The following is a 19,245-nucleotide window of genomic DNA, read 5'->3' as shown; positions in this document are numbered from 1 at the left end:
CCCCCCTCCTTTGACATGTGCAATTTTTGACCAAGTGACTAAAACGTATATGCACTTTAGTCTTCAGTGTCTATTTAAACTTGGAAATGTTGTAAAGGTAGTAACATACACTGAAACACACACTCACACATAAGGATTCACATATAGACACTCTAGCAAACACGCAAATAAACTCAGACACAGACACCCAAACAGACACTTAGCACTTGTTTACATTGACCTGACAAGTAATAAGGTAAACTACAGTTTTGTAAAAAAAAAAAAGGAGATTTAGAAAAAAAATATGGAGTTCTGATTATCTTTTTGTAAAGGAAGATGCCAACTAAATGATGACAAAAGCATGCAGTGGCTGAAAGGAAGGGCCCTGAACTGCCTAAACAATAATATAAAGGTTAAATGGTAGATTGGTGACTTCCGGAAAAGTCTCATTAGTCTCAAAGTCTGTAGAAAGATGTGAATAATCAGTAGTAAGGTCAAAATGTCCTAAAAAGGAACAGACAATGGACACACACACACAAACTCAAACTTGCACATACACCCAAGGAAACACCAACAGAGACAGCCTCAGAAAACACACAAAGACATACACACACACCCTCACTGAGACATCCACAGAAAACACACAAAGACATACACATACTCTCACAGAGACACCCACAGAAAATACACACACTCACAGAGACATCCACAGAAAACACAGACATACATACACACACCCACCCTCACAGAGGCATCCAGAGAAAATACACAAAGACAAAAACACGCCCACCTTCACAGAGACACCCATAGAAAAAGCTCAAAGACATATGCACACACCCTCACAGACATCCACAGAAAATGCACAAAGACATACACACCCACCCTCACAGAGATACCAACAGAAAAAAAATACATACACACTCATAGAGACACAAACCAAAGCACAAAGACATAAACACAGACACCCACAGAAACACTCACAGGAGGAAACATTTATGCACCTTGCATCCCCTAAATCAACAGTGTGTGACATGCATGATAAAAAAAATGCAGAAATTAAGAGATCACTTTTTAAAGAATCATATTTGTAAATGGGCAAACATAAATAATTCTGTGAATTCAAAATTGTACATTAATGATCTGGGTAGATGGCTAGATGAAGAAAAGTACTTTTAAAAGGTTGACATATCTTTGTTTGATATTTTCCCCATTTTACCCAACCAAGAGCACCACTTCAAATATAGTGTACAAATGTTCCCATCTGTCAACTGTACTTGTGGATTTTGAAAATGCTGTACTCTATATGGTCTTGGTGGAACCATAAGCTGTGGTACTCATACCATTAGATCTGGTTAAATGCAGGATTTAAGCTTGTTGGTATGCTTTTCAAAATTAAGTCAGCTGTAGAGTAAACTGAACAGTTTTAAGTTATTTCCAACACTGAGCAATCTTAGTCTGAGAGTATAACATGTTATGCAGATGTATAAAATGCATCCTTGTATCTGGAAAGTCCTTGCATAAAGGGGCAGTAAACTGGAATGTAATATATATCATTTGTGTATTGAGGAGGAAACATTTCTGCATGGTTTTAAATATAGAATTTCTACAGCATTGTCAAAATAATCATAAATACACTGCTGCTAAAAAATGTGTTTTTATGGACCCCTGGCCACACCCTACAACTACTACCACACTGAAGTTACAATCTTAAATTGCACAAAGAAATAAAAAACATTTGCTAAGTAATTCCTACCTCCTCTGCAAATGAAAGTGATCAGCCGTCTGACTCAGGCACACACTCTACAAACAAAGTGCCAAGTCTGTCTCACACTGTGCTTAGTGGTTTAGTGCACACTCAGAAATCCTCTCAAAAGCTAATACTTTACTCCTTGTAATAACATTTCCCATGCTCAATTAGCACTATTCTGTAGTACCCACTGGTGGCTGTCAAAATGAAAAAAAAAAGTTTTTTTTTTAGTTCTTGCCTCATGGGGCCCCCCTAGCCCATTGGGCCCCTGACAAGAGTCACCCCTGTCACCCCCTGATGGCGGCCCTGACACTATTGTTCAAGCGAACACATACTTCGAAGAGGGCTAAAGACTATCTTTCTCCTGCATCTCTAATGCTGTCCGCAGTGACCATCACCAGTAAGACATTATTAGAGGCGTATGTTCTCAGTATCAGTTCCAAACATAAATCAACGTAAACTGTTTTACATGAAATAAACCTGATATTTTCAATGCTTTAATGACATATTGCTTGGAATTACCTAGCTCAGACGTGAGTAATTGTTAGAGATTACTGTATACAGGATAAAAATTGAGGGCAAGAATGTATTATTAGAGCATAGTGTGTGGTGAATTTTTTATTTGTTAATTAAGTTGTATATAGGTTACAAACAGTACTTATGATGACCTCCCTTCTAAAAAGTGATTGCAATTTGAGGGAATTACATGGTAAAGCTTAAAACAAATGTCAATCATAACAACCTCAGACAATATATAATAAATACTGACTCCCCTGGCCCATATAGGTTATAGTATTCTTGTTGGTCATATTGTGTTTTTCTGCAAAGGGTCTGAATTGTTACATTTATATATTATAATTCAATTTTAAGCGCCCCACTTCAATAAACCTAGGTGATAAAGGAAATGTACCCTTATATCTATTAATCAATCACTTTATGCTAATACAGCTGTGTGATAGCAATTATAACACATATACCATTTGTGCTCAATTCTACAAATGTTAATAGCTGTTTATGTCGCTGGACTGTCACCAACATATAGTAACATCTTTTTTATTGTGCTCAGTTGTGGTTTTTGCTCCATACATCAGGAGCAAATTTTGTTTTGTTTTGTTATTTTTACTCTATATTATAATCTATTATAGCGATACAGGCTCATAAGAGTCCGACATAGGCAATGGCCCCTAGTTATCAAGCCGTCAACCTCAAATACACTGGAATTCCGCAGCGTATTTGAGGCGAGGCTGATTGGCCTTAGTTATCAAGCCCTAGATACCAGCAAAAGTAGAATTTTGTGACGTAAGCTTCGATCCGCCGGACTCAGTCCGACACAGATCGATTCTTACGTCACTACAGATGTTCCGCACACAAGTGCGGCACTATCTGACTACTTTTGCTAGTTATCAAAAAACTAGCAGGTACGCTCGGCACTTTTCCGGCCCAGCGTACCTGGTTTTCAAACTGCCGCCCTGGATGCGGCGGATCCCATAGGAATCAATGGGAGTCTGACCATAGCGAAAGTTCATGTTCGCTGCTGCCAGACATCCCATTCATTCCTATGGGAGCTGTCTACACCTAACACCCTAACATGTACCCCGAGTCTAAACACCCCTAATCTGCCCCCCCTACACTGCCGCAACTAAATAAAGTTATTACCCCCTAAACCGCCGCTTCCGGAGCCCACCGCCACTATAATAAACTTATTAACCCCTAAACCGCCGCTCCGGGACCCCACCGCCACTATAATAAATATGTTAACCCCTAAACCGCCACTCCCGGACCCCGCCGCCACCTACTTTATACCTATTAACCCCTATCCTGCCCCCCTATACCGTCGCCACCTATAATAAAGTTATTAACCCCTATCCTGCGGATCCCGGACCTCGCCGCAACTAAATAAATAGTTTAACCCCTAAACCGCTGCTCCCGGACCCCGCTGCAACCTATATTAAACTTATTAACCCCTAATCTGCCCCCCCTACACCGTCGCGACTGATAATAAATTTATTAACCCCTATCCTGCCCCCCCACAGCGCCTCCACTGTAATAAAATTATTAACCCCTAAACCTAAGTCTAACACTAACCCTAACACCCCCCTAACTTAAATATTAATTAAATAAATCTAAATAATATTTCTCTTATTAACTAAATTAATCCTATTTAAAACTAAATACTTACCTTTAAAATAAACCCTAATATAGCTACAATATAATTAATAATTACATTGTAGCTATTTTAGGATTAATATTTATTTTACAGGTAACTTTGTATTTATTTTAGCTAGTTAAAAGAAATACAAAATTACCTGTAAAATAAATCCTAACCTAAGTTACAATTAAACCTAACACTACACTATCATTAAATTAATTAAATAAATTAGCTACAAATAACTACAATTAAATTAAATTACATAAACTAACTAAAGTACAAAAAATAAAAAAAGCTAAGTTACAAAAAATAAAAAAAATAAGTTACAAACATTTAAAAAAATATTACAACAATTTTAAGCTACTTACACCTAATCTAAGCCCCCAAAATAAAAAAATGCCCTACCCTATTCTAAATTAAAAAGTTACCAGCTCTTTTACCTTACCAGCCCTTAAAAGGGCCTTTTGCGGGGCATGCCCCAAAGAATTCTGCTCTTTTGCCTGTAAAATAAAAATACAACCCCCCAACATTAAAACCCACCACCCACATAGGATTCTATCAGCCAATCGGAATTAAGGTAGGAAAAATCTGATTGGCTGATTGAATCAGCCAATCAGATTGAAGTTCAATCCGATTGGCTGATCCAATCAGCCAATCAGATTGAGCTTGCATTTTATTGGCTGTTCCGATCAGCCAATAGAATGCGAGCTCAATCTGAATCCTATCAGCCAATCGGATTTGAATGGACGCCATCTTGGATGACGTCCCTTAAAGGAACCTTCATTCGTCGTTAGTCGTCGGGAAGAAGAGGATGGCTCCGCGTCGGCTCGTCTGAAGATGGCTCCGCTCCGCTCCAGATGGATGAAGATTGAAGACGCCGCCTGGATGAAGACTTCTATCGGATGGAAGACTTCTTCAGCGCTGCCTGGATGATGACTTCATCGGATGGAAGACTTCTTCCACGCCCCTTGGATGATGACTTCTGCCGCTCCGGATCTCCTCTTCGGTTCCATCGTTGGTCGGCTGGCTGAAGACGACTCAAGGTAGGATGATCTTCAGGGGGGTAGTGTTAGGTTTATTTAAGGAGGGTTTGGGTTAGATTAGGGGTATGTGGGTGGTGGGTTTTAATGTTGGGGGGTGTTGTATTTTTATTTTACAGGCAAAAGAGCAGAATTCTTTGGGGCATGCCCCGCAAAAGACCCTTTTAAGGGCTGGTAAGGTAAAAGAGCTGGTAACTTTTTAATTTAGAATAGGGTAGGGCATTTTTTTATTTTGGGGGCTTTGTTATTTTATTAGGGGGCTTAGATTAGGTGTAAGTAGCTTAAAATTGTTGTAATATTTTTTAAATGTTTGTATCTTATTATTTTTATTTTTTGTAACTTAGTTTTTTTTTATTTTTTGTACTTTAGTTAGTTTATTTAATTTAATTTAATTTAATTGTAGTTATTTGTAGCTAATTTATTTAATTAATTTAATGATAGTGTAGTGTTAGGTTTAGTTGTAACTTAGGTTAGGATTTATTTTACAGGTAATTTTGTATTTCTTTTAGCTAGGTAGTTATTAAATAGGTAATAACTATTTAATAACTATTCTAACTAGCTAAAATAAATACAAAGTTACCTGTAAAATAAATATTAATCCTAAAATAGCTACAATGTAATTAAATATTGTAGCTATAATAGGGTTTATTTTAAAGGTAAGTATTTAGTTTTAAATAGGAATAATTTATTAAAGTATAGTGTAGTGTTAGGTGTAATTGTAACTTAGGTTAGTTTTTATTTTACAGGTAAATTTCTCTTTATTTTAGCTAGGTAGCTATTAAATAGTTAATAACTATTTAATAGCTATTGTACCTAGTTAAAATAAATTGAAATTTGCCTGTAAAATAAAAATAAATCCTAAGATAGCTACAATGTAATTATTAATTATATTGTAGCTATATTAGGGTTTATTTTAAAGGTAAGTATTTAGTTTTAAATAGGATTAATTTAGTTAATAAGAGAAATATTATTTAGATTTAATTAATATTTAAGTTAGGGGGGTGTTAGGGTTAGTGTTAGACTTAGGTTTAGGGGTTAATAATTTTATTACAGTGGCGGCGGTGTAGGGGGGGCAGGATAGGGGTTAATACATTTATTACAGTGGCGGCGGTGTAGGGGGGCAGGATAGGGGTTAATACATTTATTATAGGTGGCGACAGTGTAGGGGGGGCAGATTAGGGGTTAATAAGTTTAATATAGGTTGCGGCGGGGTCCGGGAGCGGCGGTTTAGGGGTTAAACTATTTATTTAGTTGCAGCGGGGTCCGGGATCGGCAGGATAGGGGTTAATTACTTTATTATAGGTGGCGGCGGTATAGGGGGGGCAGGATAGGGGTTACTAGGTATAATGTAGGTGGCGGCGGTGTCCGGGAGCGGCGGTTTAGGGGTTAATACATTTATAAGAGTTGCGGCGGGGTCTAGGAGCGGCGGTTTAGGGGTTAATAACTTTATTGAGTTGCGGGGGGCTCCGGGGGCGCCGGTATAGGGGTAGAACAGTGTAGTTAGTGTGGGTGCTTAGTGACAGGCTAGCAATAAAGCTATCAAAAAGCCGAAGAGCAGTGAGATCGGATGAGTGATAACTCTCACAGTACTTGGTGCTCGGCTTTTTGACAGCTTTTTTGATAACTTAGGCAAAATTTTGAAGGTCCGCGGCGGCGATGGTAGGCGAGCTTAGGCGGGCGTATTGGACCGGCGAAGGCAGGTAAAGTAGACGGCTTGATAACTACCCCCCAATATGTATGTATATATATAATGGTCTAAAAGTTATGTTAAGAAATAAACTGAAATAATATTATGCAAATCTTGTCCGACTTATAGTTGTCTTATATCATTCATAGTTACATGTTTGGACATTTAGAAATGAGACAATTTTGATGTAAACTGTTTACATTTATTGCATGATATGTATGTTTACAATTTTTAAATAAAGCTATTTTGAAAACTTAAAAAAATAAAAATAAAAGCAGCGTTGAGAGGTCCCAATGCTGCTTTTTAACGCCTGCTGGTATTACGAGTCTGGCAGCTACAGGTGTACCGCTCACTTTTTTTCCGTGATTTTAACATACCGCAAATTTCCTTATGTCAATTGCGTATTGTATCTTTTCAATGGGATTTTCCTAACGCCGGTATTATGATTCTTGGAAAAAGTGAGCGGTACAGCCTCTCCTACCGCATTTAAAAGTCAGTAGTTAAGAGTTTTATGGGCTAACGCCGTAACATAAAACTCTTAACTAAAGTGCTAAAAAGTACACTAACACCCATAAACTACCTATGAACCCCTAAACCGAGCCCCTCCCCCCCCACCACATCGCAAACACTAAAATACAATTTTTAACCCCTAATCTGCCGACCGGACATCGCTGCCACTTTAATAAATATATTAACCCCTAAACTGCCGCACCCCCGCCTCACAAACACTAGTTACATTTTATTAACCCCTAATCTGCTTTCCCTAACATCGCCGACACCTACCTACATTTATTAACCCCTAATCTGCCGCCCCCAACGTCGCCACCACTATATTAAATGTATTAACCCCTAAACCTAAGTCTAACCCTAACCCTAACACCCCCCTAACTTAAATAGAATTTAAAATAATCTAAATAAAATTACTACAATTAAATAAATTATTCCTATTTAAAACTAAATACTTACCTATAAAATAAACCCTAAGACAGCTACAATATATAATATAGTTACATTGTAGCTAGCTTAGGGTTTATTTTATTTTACAGGCAAGTTTGTATTTATTTTAATTAGGTACAATAGGTATTAAATAGTTATTAACTATTTAATAACTACCTAGCTAAAATAAGTACACATTTACCTGTAAAATAAAACCTAACCTAAGTTACAATTACACCTAAAACTACACTATAAATAAATGAATTACCTAAATTAAATACAATTAATTACAATTAAATTAAATAAACTAAAGTATGAAAAAAACACTAAATTACAGAAAAAAATAAAATAATTACAAGATTTTTAAAACTAATTACACCTAATATAATCCCCCTAATAATCCCCCTAATAAAATAAAAAATCCTCCCAAAATAAAAAAAGCCCTACCTCTTTTACCTGTAAAAAAATACAATACCCCCCCAACATTACAACCCACCACCCACACACCCAACCCTACTCTAAAACCCACCCAATCCCCCCTTAATAAAATCTAACACTAACCCCTTGAAGATCACCCTACCTAGAGACGTCTTCACCCAACTGGGCCGAAGTCGTCTACAAAGACGGGCAAAGTGGTCCTCCAGACGGGCATAAGTCTTCATCGAATCCGGGCAGAAGAGGTCCTCCAGAAGGGGAGAAGTCTTCATCCAGATGGCATCTTGTAGCTTCATCCTTCCGGCGCAGAGCGGGTCCATCTTCAATCCAGCCGACGTGGTGCATCCTCTTCAAACGAAGGCCAACTGAAGAATGAAGGTTCCTTTAAATGACGTCATCCAAGATGGCGTCCCTTGAATTCCGATTGGCTGAGAGGATTCTATCAGCCAATCAGAATTAAGGTAGGAAAAATCCTATTGGCTGATGCAATCAGCCAATAGGATTGAGCTCGCATTCTATTGGCTGTTCCAATCAGCCAATAGAATGCAAGCTCAATCCTATTGGCTGATTGCATTAGCCAATAGGATTTTTCCAACCTTAATTCCGATTGGCTGATAGGATTCTATCAGCCAATCGGAATTCAAGGGATGCCATCTTGGATGACGTCATTTAAAGGAACCTTCATTCTTCAGTTGGACTTTGTTTGAAGAGGATGCTCTGCGTCGGCTGGATTGAAGATGGACCTGCTCCGCACCGGAAGGATGAAGATAGAAGATGCCACCTGGATGAAGACTTTTGCCCGTCTGGAGGACCTCTTCTGCCCGGATTCGATGAAGACTTCTGCCCGTCTGGAGGACCACTTCGCCAGGCTTCATAGAGGACTTCGGCCCGGTTGGGTGAAGACGTCTCAAGGTAGGGTGATCTTCAAGGGGTTAGTGTTAGGTTTTATTAAGGGGGGATTGGGTGGGTTTTAGAGTAGGGTTGGGTGTGTGGGTGGTGTGTTGTAATATTGGGGGGTATTGTATTTTCTTTTTTTTACAGGTAAAAGAGCTGACTACTTTGGGGCAATGCCCCGCAAAAGGCCCTTTTAAGGGCTATTTGTAATTTAGTATAGGGTAGGGATTTTTACTATTTTGGGGGGCTTTTTTATTTTATTAGGGGGATTAGATTAGGTGTAATTAGTTTAAAATTCTTGTAATTATTTTATTATTTTCTGTAATTTAGTGTTTTTTTTCCGTACTTTAGTTTTTTTAATTTAATTGTAATTAATTGTAGTTAATTTAGGTAATTTATTTATTTATAGTGTAGTGTTAGGTATAATTGTAACTTAGGTTAGATTTTATTTTACAGGTAAATTTGTCTTTATTTTAACTAGGTAGTTATTAAATAGTTAATAACTATTTAATAACTATTGTACCTAGTTAAAATAAATAAAAACTTGCCTGTAAAATAAAAATAAACCCTAAGCTAGCTACAATGTAACTATTAGTTATATTGTAGCTAGCTTAGGGTTTATTTTATAGGTAAGTATTTAGTTTTAAATATGATTAATTTATTTAATTGTAGTAATTTTATTTAGATTATTTTAAATTATATTTAAATTAGGGGGGTTAGGGTTAGATTTAGGTTTAGGGGTTAATAACTTTATTATAGTGGCGGCGACATTGGGGCGGCAGATTAGGGGTTAATAATTGTAGGTAGGTTGCAACAACATTGGGGCGGCAGATTAGGGGTTAATAACTATAATGTAGGTGTCGGCGATGTTAGGGGCAGCAGATTAGGGGTTCATAGGTATAATGTAGGTGGCGGCGGTGTCCGGACCAGCAGATTAGGGGTTAATAAGATTATGCAGGTGGCGACGATGTTGGGGGCGGCATATTAGGGTATAATAAGTATAAGGTTAGGGGTGTTTAGACTTGGGGTTCATGTTAGGGTGTTAGGTGTAGACATAAAAAGTATTTCCCTATAGGAATAAATGGGGCTGAGTTAAGAGCCTAACGCTGCTTTTTTGCAGGTGTTAGGGTTTTTTTCAGCCGTCTCAGCCCCATTGTTTCCTATGGGGAAATCGTGCACGAGCACATTTAGCCAGCTTACCGCTAACGTAAGCAGCGCTGGTATTATGGTGAGATGTGGAGCTAAATTTTGCTCAACGCTCACTTTTCTGTGGCTAATGCCGGGTTTAAAAAAACCTGTAATACCAGCATTGTCTTAAGTGAGTGGTGAGAAAAAAAGGCGCGTTAGCACCGCACACCATTACCGACAAAATCTCGTAATCTAGCCGAATGTTTCTATTGTAATTGAGATAAAATATGACAATATTCCATATAATAAACATATATATAAACAATTTAACCATAGTAAACAGGTATGTGAGCAGTCGGACAGCAGCAATATACCATTTGCTATTAACTTAGTAACCAAAGAAAATAGGAATAGTTAGGATGGAGGGTAGGGGTTTAGTAAGGGGAGGGGGGATTAGAAACTTTGATAGAGGTCTCCCACAGGCAATGACCCCATGGCCTAGAAATAATAAGGTTAGTGAGGTGCAGTTATGATCCTTACCATTTAACATAAGAAGAAGGTATAGGATTGGTGAGGTGAGATTGTGGTCCTTAACATATAACTCTTAACTAACTGTCAATTTTCCCTAAAAGGAATTCAATGGTACATCAAAACAGATCTATCTAACTATAGATATTACTATAACAGTAGTGATAACATTTATATCTAGCCTCAGAGAGGCAATTAAGAGTATCTTAAGCTAGTCTTTTAATACTCAAATCAGGTAACCTGTGCTTCAGCTTCTAGCGTTTGAGCTTCCCAGTCCATGGTTGTGGGATCTCTCAAGTCTTTCTTAATCTTCTTCTGTTTCCCAACTTGAGTCCAATCTCGTTGGAACGATTTTCGTTGTGGGTTTGGCTGGGGGGTTGGACTTTGCTGGTCCGGTAGTAGTTGTAGTCTTCGGAGGATGTGCTAGCCTTCTTCCGGGATGGAACAGGAGTGGGTATTGTTCTGGTGGGTAAACTCAAGCTTAAAAGGAAAGTTCCACCTATACTTGATCTGTGCGTTGGCAAGAATGGATAAAATGGGTTTTAATTCTCTTTGTCGTTTAAGTGTGGTTGGTGAGAGGTCAGTATATATTTGCAGTTTATGTCCCTCAAATGTAATTGACGATGCTGATCTTGCTGCTTTTATCAACTGGTCCTTGATATGAAAATAGTGAAGTTTCACTATGACATCTCTGGCCAGAGATGATTGTGGAGGCTTAGATAGGGCCCTATGTGCTCTGTCCATAAGAAACAGGGAGGCGTCTGTGGCAGGTGATAGGTGATGGAAAATCTTCTTAAGCGTGTCTGGTAGATTAGAGTAGGTAGGTTTCTGATGTGCAGATTCACTCTTCTGGATCTATTTTCAAGATCCTCTAATTGATCCTCCAATCTCTTAATCTGTGCAGATTGATCCTGGATGGCAGTATGGATATTGGGGATCTCCTCCACTATGTCATCCAACTTTTCCTCGAACTCAGTGGTGCGTCCTCTCTAGTATATCTTGTTTCAGCTCAGCTAATGCTGTTTTAAGCTCTTCTTGAAAAAGTGCTTGGAGTGGTTAGTTGAGTAGGCTCATTAGATTCTTCAGTTGTCGGGGAAGAATGGGTTCCCGCAGGTGATAGCGAGGCTTTCAGTGTCCTCTGCTTCAGTTGGGAGCGGGAGAGGCAGTCCTTCACTGATTGTGATTTATTCTTCATATTGAAGATATTGATAAGCCCAACAGTTGGGATAGTATTGGAGGAGGAGATCTGCTCACGTTGCCTGGGGGAGTCCTCAATTTTTTCTTGTTAATGCAATTAAGTAGTCAGGATGGGTTATATTGGAAGGTTACATCAGGTTCAGGTTTTACATCTTATTGCCGCTGATCCTATGCTGCCACCTTTAGAACATAATATATTGTACCATAGTGATTTTTACCTTACTTATGCTTTTAGTGAGGAGTATTGTCTGCTGTGCTTCTTCACTTGAAGTCAGAACAGCTACTAAGAGCTAGTTGTCCTTTTCCAATGTCTCTTCTCCTAACTTCCCACCTCTTTCACTTATTGTTTCAGTAGCGGGGCAGGGGAGCAGTATTTATTTCCCAAAAGGACAACCCTAGGGGGTTGCTAATCTAACAGAGCATATTCTCTAATAAACTTAGGTTATGTATCAATCACTTATTTCCTTTCCAACAGATAAATTTCAATGAGGTACAGTTTCTAAAATCCATTCAAAGGCTTTTGTGTCTATTGGTATTAAAGATGGCGCTTTTCCCGCCTCTCCAAGTCTCTCCTGTGTGTGAGCACAGATAATGCTATATATGACTGATTCATTTCTGCTTGTTTATCTTCCCCCTGCTTTCATGCAATATTATTTCCTCTAAATCTGCGTAACAGATGGGGATTAATGCTGTGCCTCAAGTGACACTAAGCTTACCGCTTCCTTTAGGCTGCCTATATTTGCAAATAGTGGATGTTCTGCTTAAATGGAGATCCTGGCCTGCCTTTGTGAATTCGTTATATTCCCTGCAAGCTGGTGTTTTGCTCTGCTTACCTTGTAGCCTGTTGTGCTCCTTGTGGTGCTGGGTGCTATCCTGAGGTTTTTCAGAGTCTAGGCCCACTTTCGAGTCCCGGTGTAGGCCGCAGCCGCGGTCTTTCCTAAGGCTGTATCTGCCTTGCAGTACCAGAAGTTTTCGTAGCGCTTTTTCCCCCCACAAATATCGCTATCGGATCATCCAGCCTGGTAATAAGTGTAGCTGCCACCAATTTCTCCTATTTACAATTATTTTTCGTCGCCTATAAAAGTTTTTTATATACTTTTTTTGTGGAGCTCTGTCTCCTTGCTGCTATTCACTCTAACGGTTAACTCCGCCCCCCCCCCCCCCAGCATGGTTTTAATTCATCCCAAAGATATTTAATGTTATTTAATGGGCCTAACGTACTGCACAGAGGCACAGTCAGACTATAAGAACGCCTTTGAGAAACTCTAAAATGTGTTAGTTCATGTCCACTCCCAGTTTTGGAGAGTGGAGCATTTACAAATGAGAAATTCACAGGTAGAAAAAAAGAAGACTTTCTGCTTGATTACTGTTAAGGACATATCTGTAAAGTGGAACATAGACTGTGGAATAGATGTGAGTAGTTGAGTATTGCTGTATTATAGAGCCTTCAGAGGTTCCCTTTTTAGCAGCATACTCCATTTGTGTTAGACACACTGCTTCCACAAAACCACATTGCTTACATGCTACAAAAATAGAATAGTTTAAATCTATATAATGTTTAAAAAAATAATTACTAAAAATGATTTTTTTAAAAACATTTTGTTTTTCTTCACAGATGAAAGAACTTGGTGTTATCTTATACAACTGCAGCTGCCTTGTGTTAGACCTTCAAAGAATATTTAACTTGTATAGTTCATTAAAATACAAAGACAGTTTACCACAAACGTGGTCTAGAAAACTATATGGCCTTTTTGGAGTAGAAACAGCCTTAAAAGTACAGCTGAATGGAACAGATGCCAACATATTTGTTTCAGTAAGTTTCTGTTAAACATATTAGTATTTGCTGGTATAGCCAGATTTGCATATGTAAATAATTGTATTAAAACCACAGTATATTGTAAAAATCAAAGCAAACAATATTCCTTTTGTGATTCATGAAAAGGATAGAATATAATGAATAAATGTAACTAAACATATTTGGATGAATAAACCAATGGTTCTAATGCTATTACTAAATTTAATTAAATTATTTGCATACAGAGAAGCGCTCTACTAGGTACAAACAACAGCTCAGTAGCTTGTTCTATGGCGAGTTACCACCTAGGAGAATCTTCTTTCAGCCCAATTGTGCTTTTCACAGAGAAGAACTCTCCTGAAGTATATCAGTCTGATCCCACCTAGCAAAGACAGTCCAGCCCCAAAATACCAGGCAATAGTCCTCTGAACAAGGAACATGGCAACCACAGACAATCATTTTGGCCTTCAAGGCCAAAATGATCATCAATGATCATCTTGGGTTGCCATGTTCCTTGCTCATAGAACAATTGCCTGGTATTTAGGGGCTGGACTGACCTTGCTAGGTGGGATCAGACTGATATACTTCAGGAGAGTTCTTCTCTGCGAAAAGCACAATTGGGCTGAAAGAAGATGCTCCTAGGTGGTAACTCGCCATAGAACAAGCTACAGGATTGGACTGATATACTTCAAGAAAGTTCTTCTCTGTGAAAAGCATTATTGGGCTAAAAGAGACTACTCGCAGGTGGTAAATCTCCATAGAACATGCTATTGAGCTGTTGTTCTTTCCTGAGAGAGTTCTATGTATTTGTAATGTGACCCTGGGGAAGTCTCCCTAGGGGTGAGGGGGGAAAACAGACATGGACTTTTTGCCAAGTGTGTTTGGAGGAATATGGCTTCACCTTCACCTCACTGCCAATGAAGGCAGAAATGATCATCATAAGTTGTCATGTTCCTTGTTTCAAGAGGGATTACCTGCCCTTGAAGACCAAAATGATCGTCTTGGGTTGCCATGTTCCTTGTTCATAGAACAATTGCCTGGTATTTTGGGGCTGGACTGACCTTGTTGGGCAGAATCTGACTGATATACTTTAGGAAAGTTCTTCTTTGTGAAAAAGCATTATTGGGCTTTTGCACAGAAGCATTGCACACTTCCATATGCTCCAATTGGAGCCTCCTTCTCATGCCGTGAGACACGGCATGAGAACTAGTGCAGTAAAAGGGGTAAAGTTATAGATACACATATTAACACATAAATATATATGTATATAAGCATATACATATATATTTACAGGGAACACACAGTTCCCCTGGACCGCAATGTAAAGTAACTTTTAAGTGCCTTTTTTTCTAACACTCCAACCCTGCCACTTTTAACCCCAAATAAATAAATAAATATATACTTTTATTTTGGGGGCAATTAGAGATTATTTAGAAAATTAACTAGAGGTCTTGACCTCTGGTTAATTTTCTGAGCGCTAATTGCTTCCGCGAGCAATAATCAGCCGCTTGTAATGGCTGGTTATTTAATGCACGCCTGCAAACAGGGGAATTTGCCCGTTTGTGGGTGCACAATAAATTGGCGCTCTATTTGTAATCTGGCCTTCAATCATTATTTTCAACTTTGACCTGAACCTTACAAATACTGGTCATGCTGGTAAAATACTATCTGGGTGGCAATTACTAAAATACAGAAATGTTCAATTTAACATAGGTTTTCCTTTCTGTCATATTTCTTAACAGAACTCTCCAAAATCTTTCTGTCCATCACACAGAGTTTTGGATGTTGATGCTATTTACAGTGTAATTGATGAAGCCCAGAGATTTATATATGTGTCTGTCATGGATTACCTCCCACTAATTAACAAGAACATCAGACGGTATGTAAAGATATGGTTAGATAATATTGATTAATCAAAACCTTTGCAGTAGTATATTAAGGAATGCATTTAAAGTATTATCATTAGCACTTAATGTATTGGAAGTTGTATTTTTTTTTTTGTGCCCTGTGATAATTTTAAGAACAGCATCATTTGCGCTACACATAAAAATTCTCTAACTGGTAAATTAACCTAATTACTGTTAAACCCCTAACTGCCATAACCCCAAACGCAAACATCCACCTTTATAACCCCTAACCACAAATATACCGCACGACTAGAAGTATTCCCTCACCTAAAGTGACCCCTACCTTAAGAACCCCACCACCATGGACTTCCACACTAAAAGGACCCAGCCATCTAAAGTGACCCCTACCCATAACTTCCCTAACCCTTTAAACACACAAAATACTAAATATAATAAAATGTTTAATAATAAAATGTTTAATAATAAAATATACAAAAAATACTAGATTAAGAAAATAAAAGAGCCTGAATGAAAAAAAAAAAATCTATTCAAGACTGTCTGGCAGCCAAAATCTTTATTACATACATCTGTTCCAGCATTTCTATTATTTTTGGCTGAATCAATTCAAATCATCCAATATTAATAGTCATTAACTTTTTGGCTGATTCAAAAATTTAAATCAGCCAATAAGAATGTTCATGAATCTTGTTTGCTTGATTTGAATTTTTAAAAATTGTTTTGCTTCAAAAATGTAAATTTTTTGCCACAAACGGCATGCTGGTTAAGACGGTTGAAACATATATGTTGCCTGATTGTCATTAGTGGATTTCCCAAGATAATGGACATTGTCTTGAAGACTACATTTCATAGTAACATAACATAGTAACATAGTAGATGAGGTTGAAAAAAGACCGAAGTCCATCAAGTTCAACCTATACAAATCTAATATTTTCAAGCTCCAATTAAGCTTAAAGGGACACTGAACCCACATTTTTTCTTTCGTTATTCAGATAGAGCATGACATTTTAAGCAACTTTCTAATTTACTCCTATTATCAAATGTTCTTCATTCTCTTGGTATTATTTGAAATGCAAGAATGTAAGTTTAGATGCTGGCCCATTTTTGGTGAACAACCTGGGTTGTTCTTGCTGATTGGTGGATAAATTCATCCACCAATAAAAAAGTGCTGTCCAGAGTTCTGAACCCCCCAAAAAAGCTTAGATGCCTTCTTTTTCAAATAAAGATAGCAAGAGAACGAAGAAAATTGATAATAGGAGTAAATTAGAAAGTTGCTTAAAATTGCATACCACACAAAACCCAAGGCCTGACTTTACGTGCTTTCCCCCATAGACATCAATGTTGAGAAAGTATCAGAAAAAAACTAAGCAAATCACCGTAACGCAACCCCATTGATGTCCATAGGGAAAAGAAAATTACACTGACACTAAATAAAGTTATTAACCCCTAATCTGCCGCTACCCGACATCGCAGACACTAATTAAAATATTAACCCCTAATCCGCCACCCCCGACATCGCCAAAACTAAATAAACCTATTAACCCCTAAACCGCCTGCCCCCCACATCGCCAACACTATAATAAAGTATTAAACCCCTAAACCGCCAGCCCTCCACATCGCAAAACACTAAATGAAACTAATAACCCATATACCTAACACCCCCTAACTTTAAATTCAAAAGTACAATATAACGGCTAGATTTAGAGTTTTGTCGGTAACGACCCGCGTATCTAACGCTGTCTTTTTTCTGGCCGCACCTTTAAAATAACTCTGGTATTGAGAGTCCACAGAATGGCTGCGTTAGGCTCCAAAAAAGGAGCGTAGAGCATATTTAACGCCACTGCAACTCTCGATACCAGAGTTGCTTACGGACGCGGCCAGCCTCAAAAACGTGCTCGTGCACGATTCCCCCATAGGAAACAATGGGGCTGTTTGAGCTGAAAAAAAACCTAACACCTGCAAAAAAGCCGCGTTCAGCTCCTAACGCAGCCCCATTGTTTGCTATGGGGAAACACTTCCTACGTCTGCACCTAACACTCTAACATGTACCCAGAGTCTAAACACCCCTAGCCTTACACTTATTAACCCCTAATCTGCCGCCCCCGCTATCGCTGACCCCTGCATATTATTATTAACCCCTAATCTGCCGCTCCGTAAACCGTCGCTACTTACATTATCCCTATGTACCCCTAATCTGCTGCCCCTAACACCGCCGACCCCTATATTATATTTATTAACCCCTAATCTGCCCCCCACAACGTCGCCTACACTTATTAACCCCTAATCTGCCGAGCGGACTGCACCGCTATTATTATAAAGTTATTAACCCCTAATCCGCCTCACTAACCCTATAATAAATAGTATTAACCCCTAATCTGCCTTCCCTAACATCGCCGACACCTAACTTCAATTATTAACCCCTAATCTGCCGACTGGAGCTCACCGCTATTCTAATAAATGTATTAACCCCTAAAGCTAACTCTAACCCTAACACTAACACCCCCCTAAGTTAAATATAATTTTAATCTAACAAAATTAATTAACTCTTATTAAATAAATTATTCCTATTTAAAGCTAAATACTTACCTGTAAAATAAACCCTAATATAGCTACAATATAAATTATAATTATATTATAGCTATTTTAGGATTAATATTTATTTTACAGGTAACTTTGTATTTATTTTAACCAGGTACAATAGCTATTAAATAGTTAAGAACTATTTAATAGCTAAAATAGTTAAAATAATTACAAATTTACGTGTAAAATAAATCCTAACCTAAGTTACAATTAAACCTAACACTACACTATCAATAAATTAATTAAATAAAATACCCATAATTATCTACAATTAAACCTAACACTACACTATCAATAAATAAATTAAATACAATTCCTACAAATAAATACAATGAAATAAACTAACTAAAGTACAAAAAATAAAAAAGAACTAAGTTACAAAAAATAAAAAAATATTTACAAACATTAGAAATATATTACAACAATTTTAAACTAATTACACCTACTCTAAGCCCCCTAATAAAATAACAAAGCCCCACCCTATTCTAAATTACTAAAGTTCAAAGCTCTTTTACCTTACCAGCCCTGAACAGGGCCCTTTGCGGGGCATGCCCCAAGAAGTTCAGCTCTTTTGCCTGTAAAAAAAAACATACAATACCCCCCCCCAACATTACAACCCACCACCCACATACCCCTAATCTAACCCAAACCCCCCTTAAATAAACCTAACACTAAGCCCCTGAAGATCTCCCTACCTTGAGTCGTCTTCACCCAGCCGAGCCAAATTCTTCATCCAAGCGGAGCAAGAAGAGGTCCTCCATCTGGTAGAAGTCTTCATCCAAGCGGGGCAGAAGAGGTCTTCCATCCAATTGAAGTCTTCATCCAAGAGGCATCTTCTATCGTCATCCATCCGGAGCGGAGCGGCAGCATCCTGAAGACCTCCGACGCGGAACATCCATCCTGGCCGACGACTGAACGACGAATGACGGTTCCTTTAAATGACGTCATCCAAGATGGCGTCCCTCGAATTCCGATTGGCTGATAGGATTCTATCAGCCAATCGGAATTAAGGTTGGAATATTCTGATTGGCTGATGGAATCAGCCAATCAGAATCAAGTTCAATCCGATTGGCTGATCCAATCAGCCAATCAGATTGAGCTCGCATTCTATTGGCTGTTCCGATCAGCCAATAGAATGCGAGCTCAATCTGATTGGCTGATTGGATCAGCCAATCGGATTGAACTTGATTCTGATTGGCTGATTCCATCAGCCAATCAGAATATTCCTACCTTAATTCCGATTGGCTGATAGAATCCTATCAGCCAATCAGAATTCGAGGGACGC

At 38.3% G+C, this 19,245-nt stretch overlaps 1 protein-coding gene across 1 annotated transcript in view; it reads left to right on the top strand.

The window, feature by feature from the left end:
• The window catches only part of PLD5 (phospholipase D family member 5), a 950,676-nt gene that overhangs the window by 850,348 nt on the left and 81,083 nt on the right, over positions 1 to 19,245 (top strand). The window contains 2 exon segments of the mRNA XM_053712279.1: positions 13,336 to 13,533; positions 15,258 to 15,394. Coding sequence (XP_053568254.1) covers positions 13,336 to 13,533; positions 15,258 to 15,394 — 335 coding nt within the window.

The sequence above is a fragment of the Bombina bombina genome, chromosome 4 (assembly GCF_027579735.1).
Source record: "Bombina bombina isolate aBomBom1 chromosome 4, aBomBom1.pri, whole genome shotgun sequence".
Lineage (NCBI taxonomy): Eukaryota > Metazoa > Chordata > Amphibia > Anura > Bombinatoridae > Bombina > Bombina bombina.
Note: the sequence above shows the minus strand (reverse complement) of the source record. Positions and strands in the feature narration are given on the sequence as shown.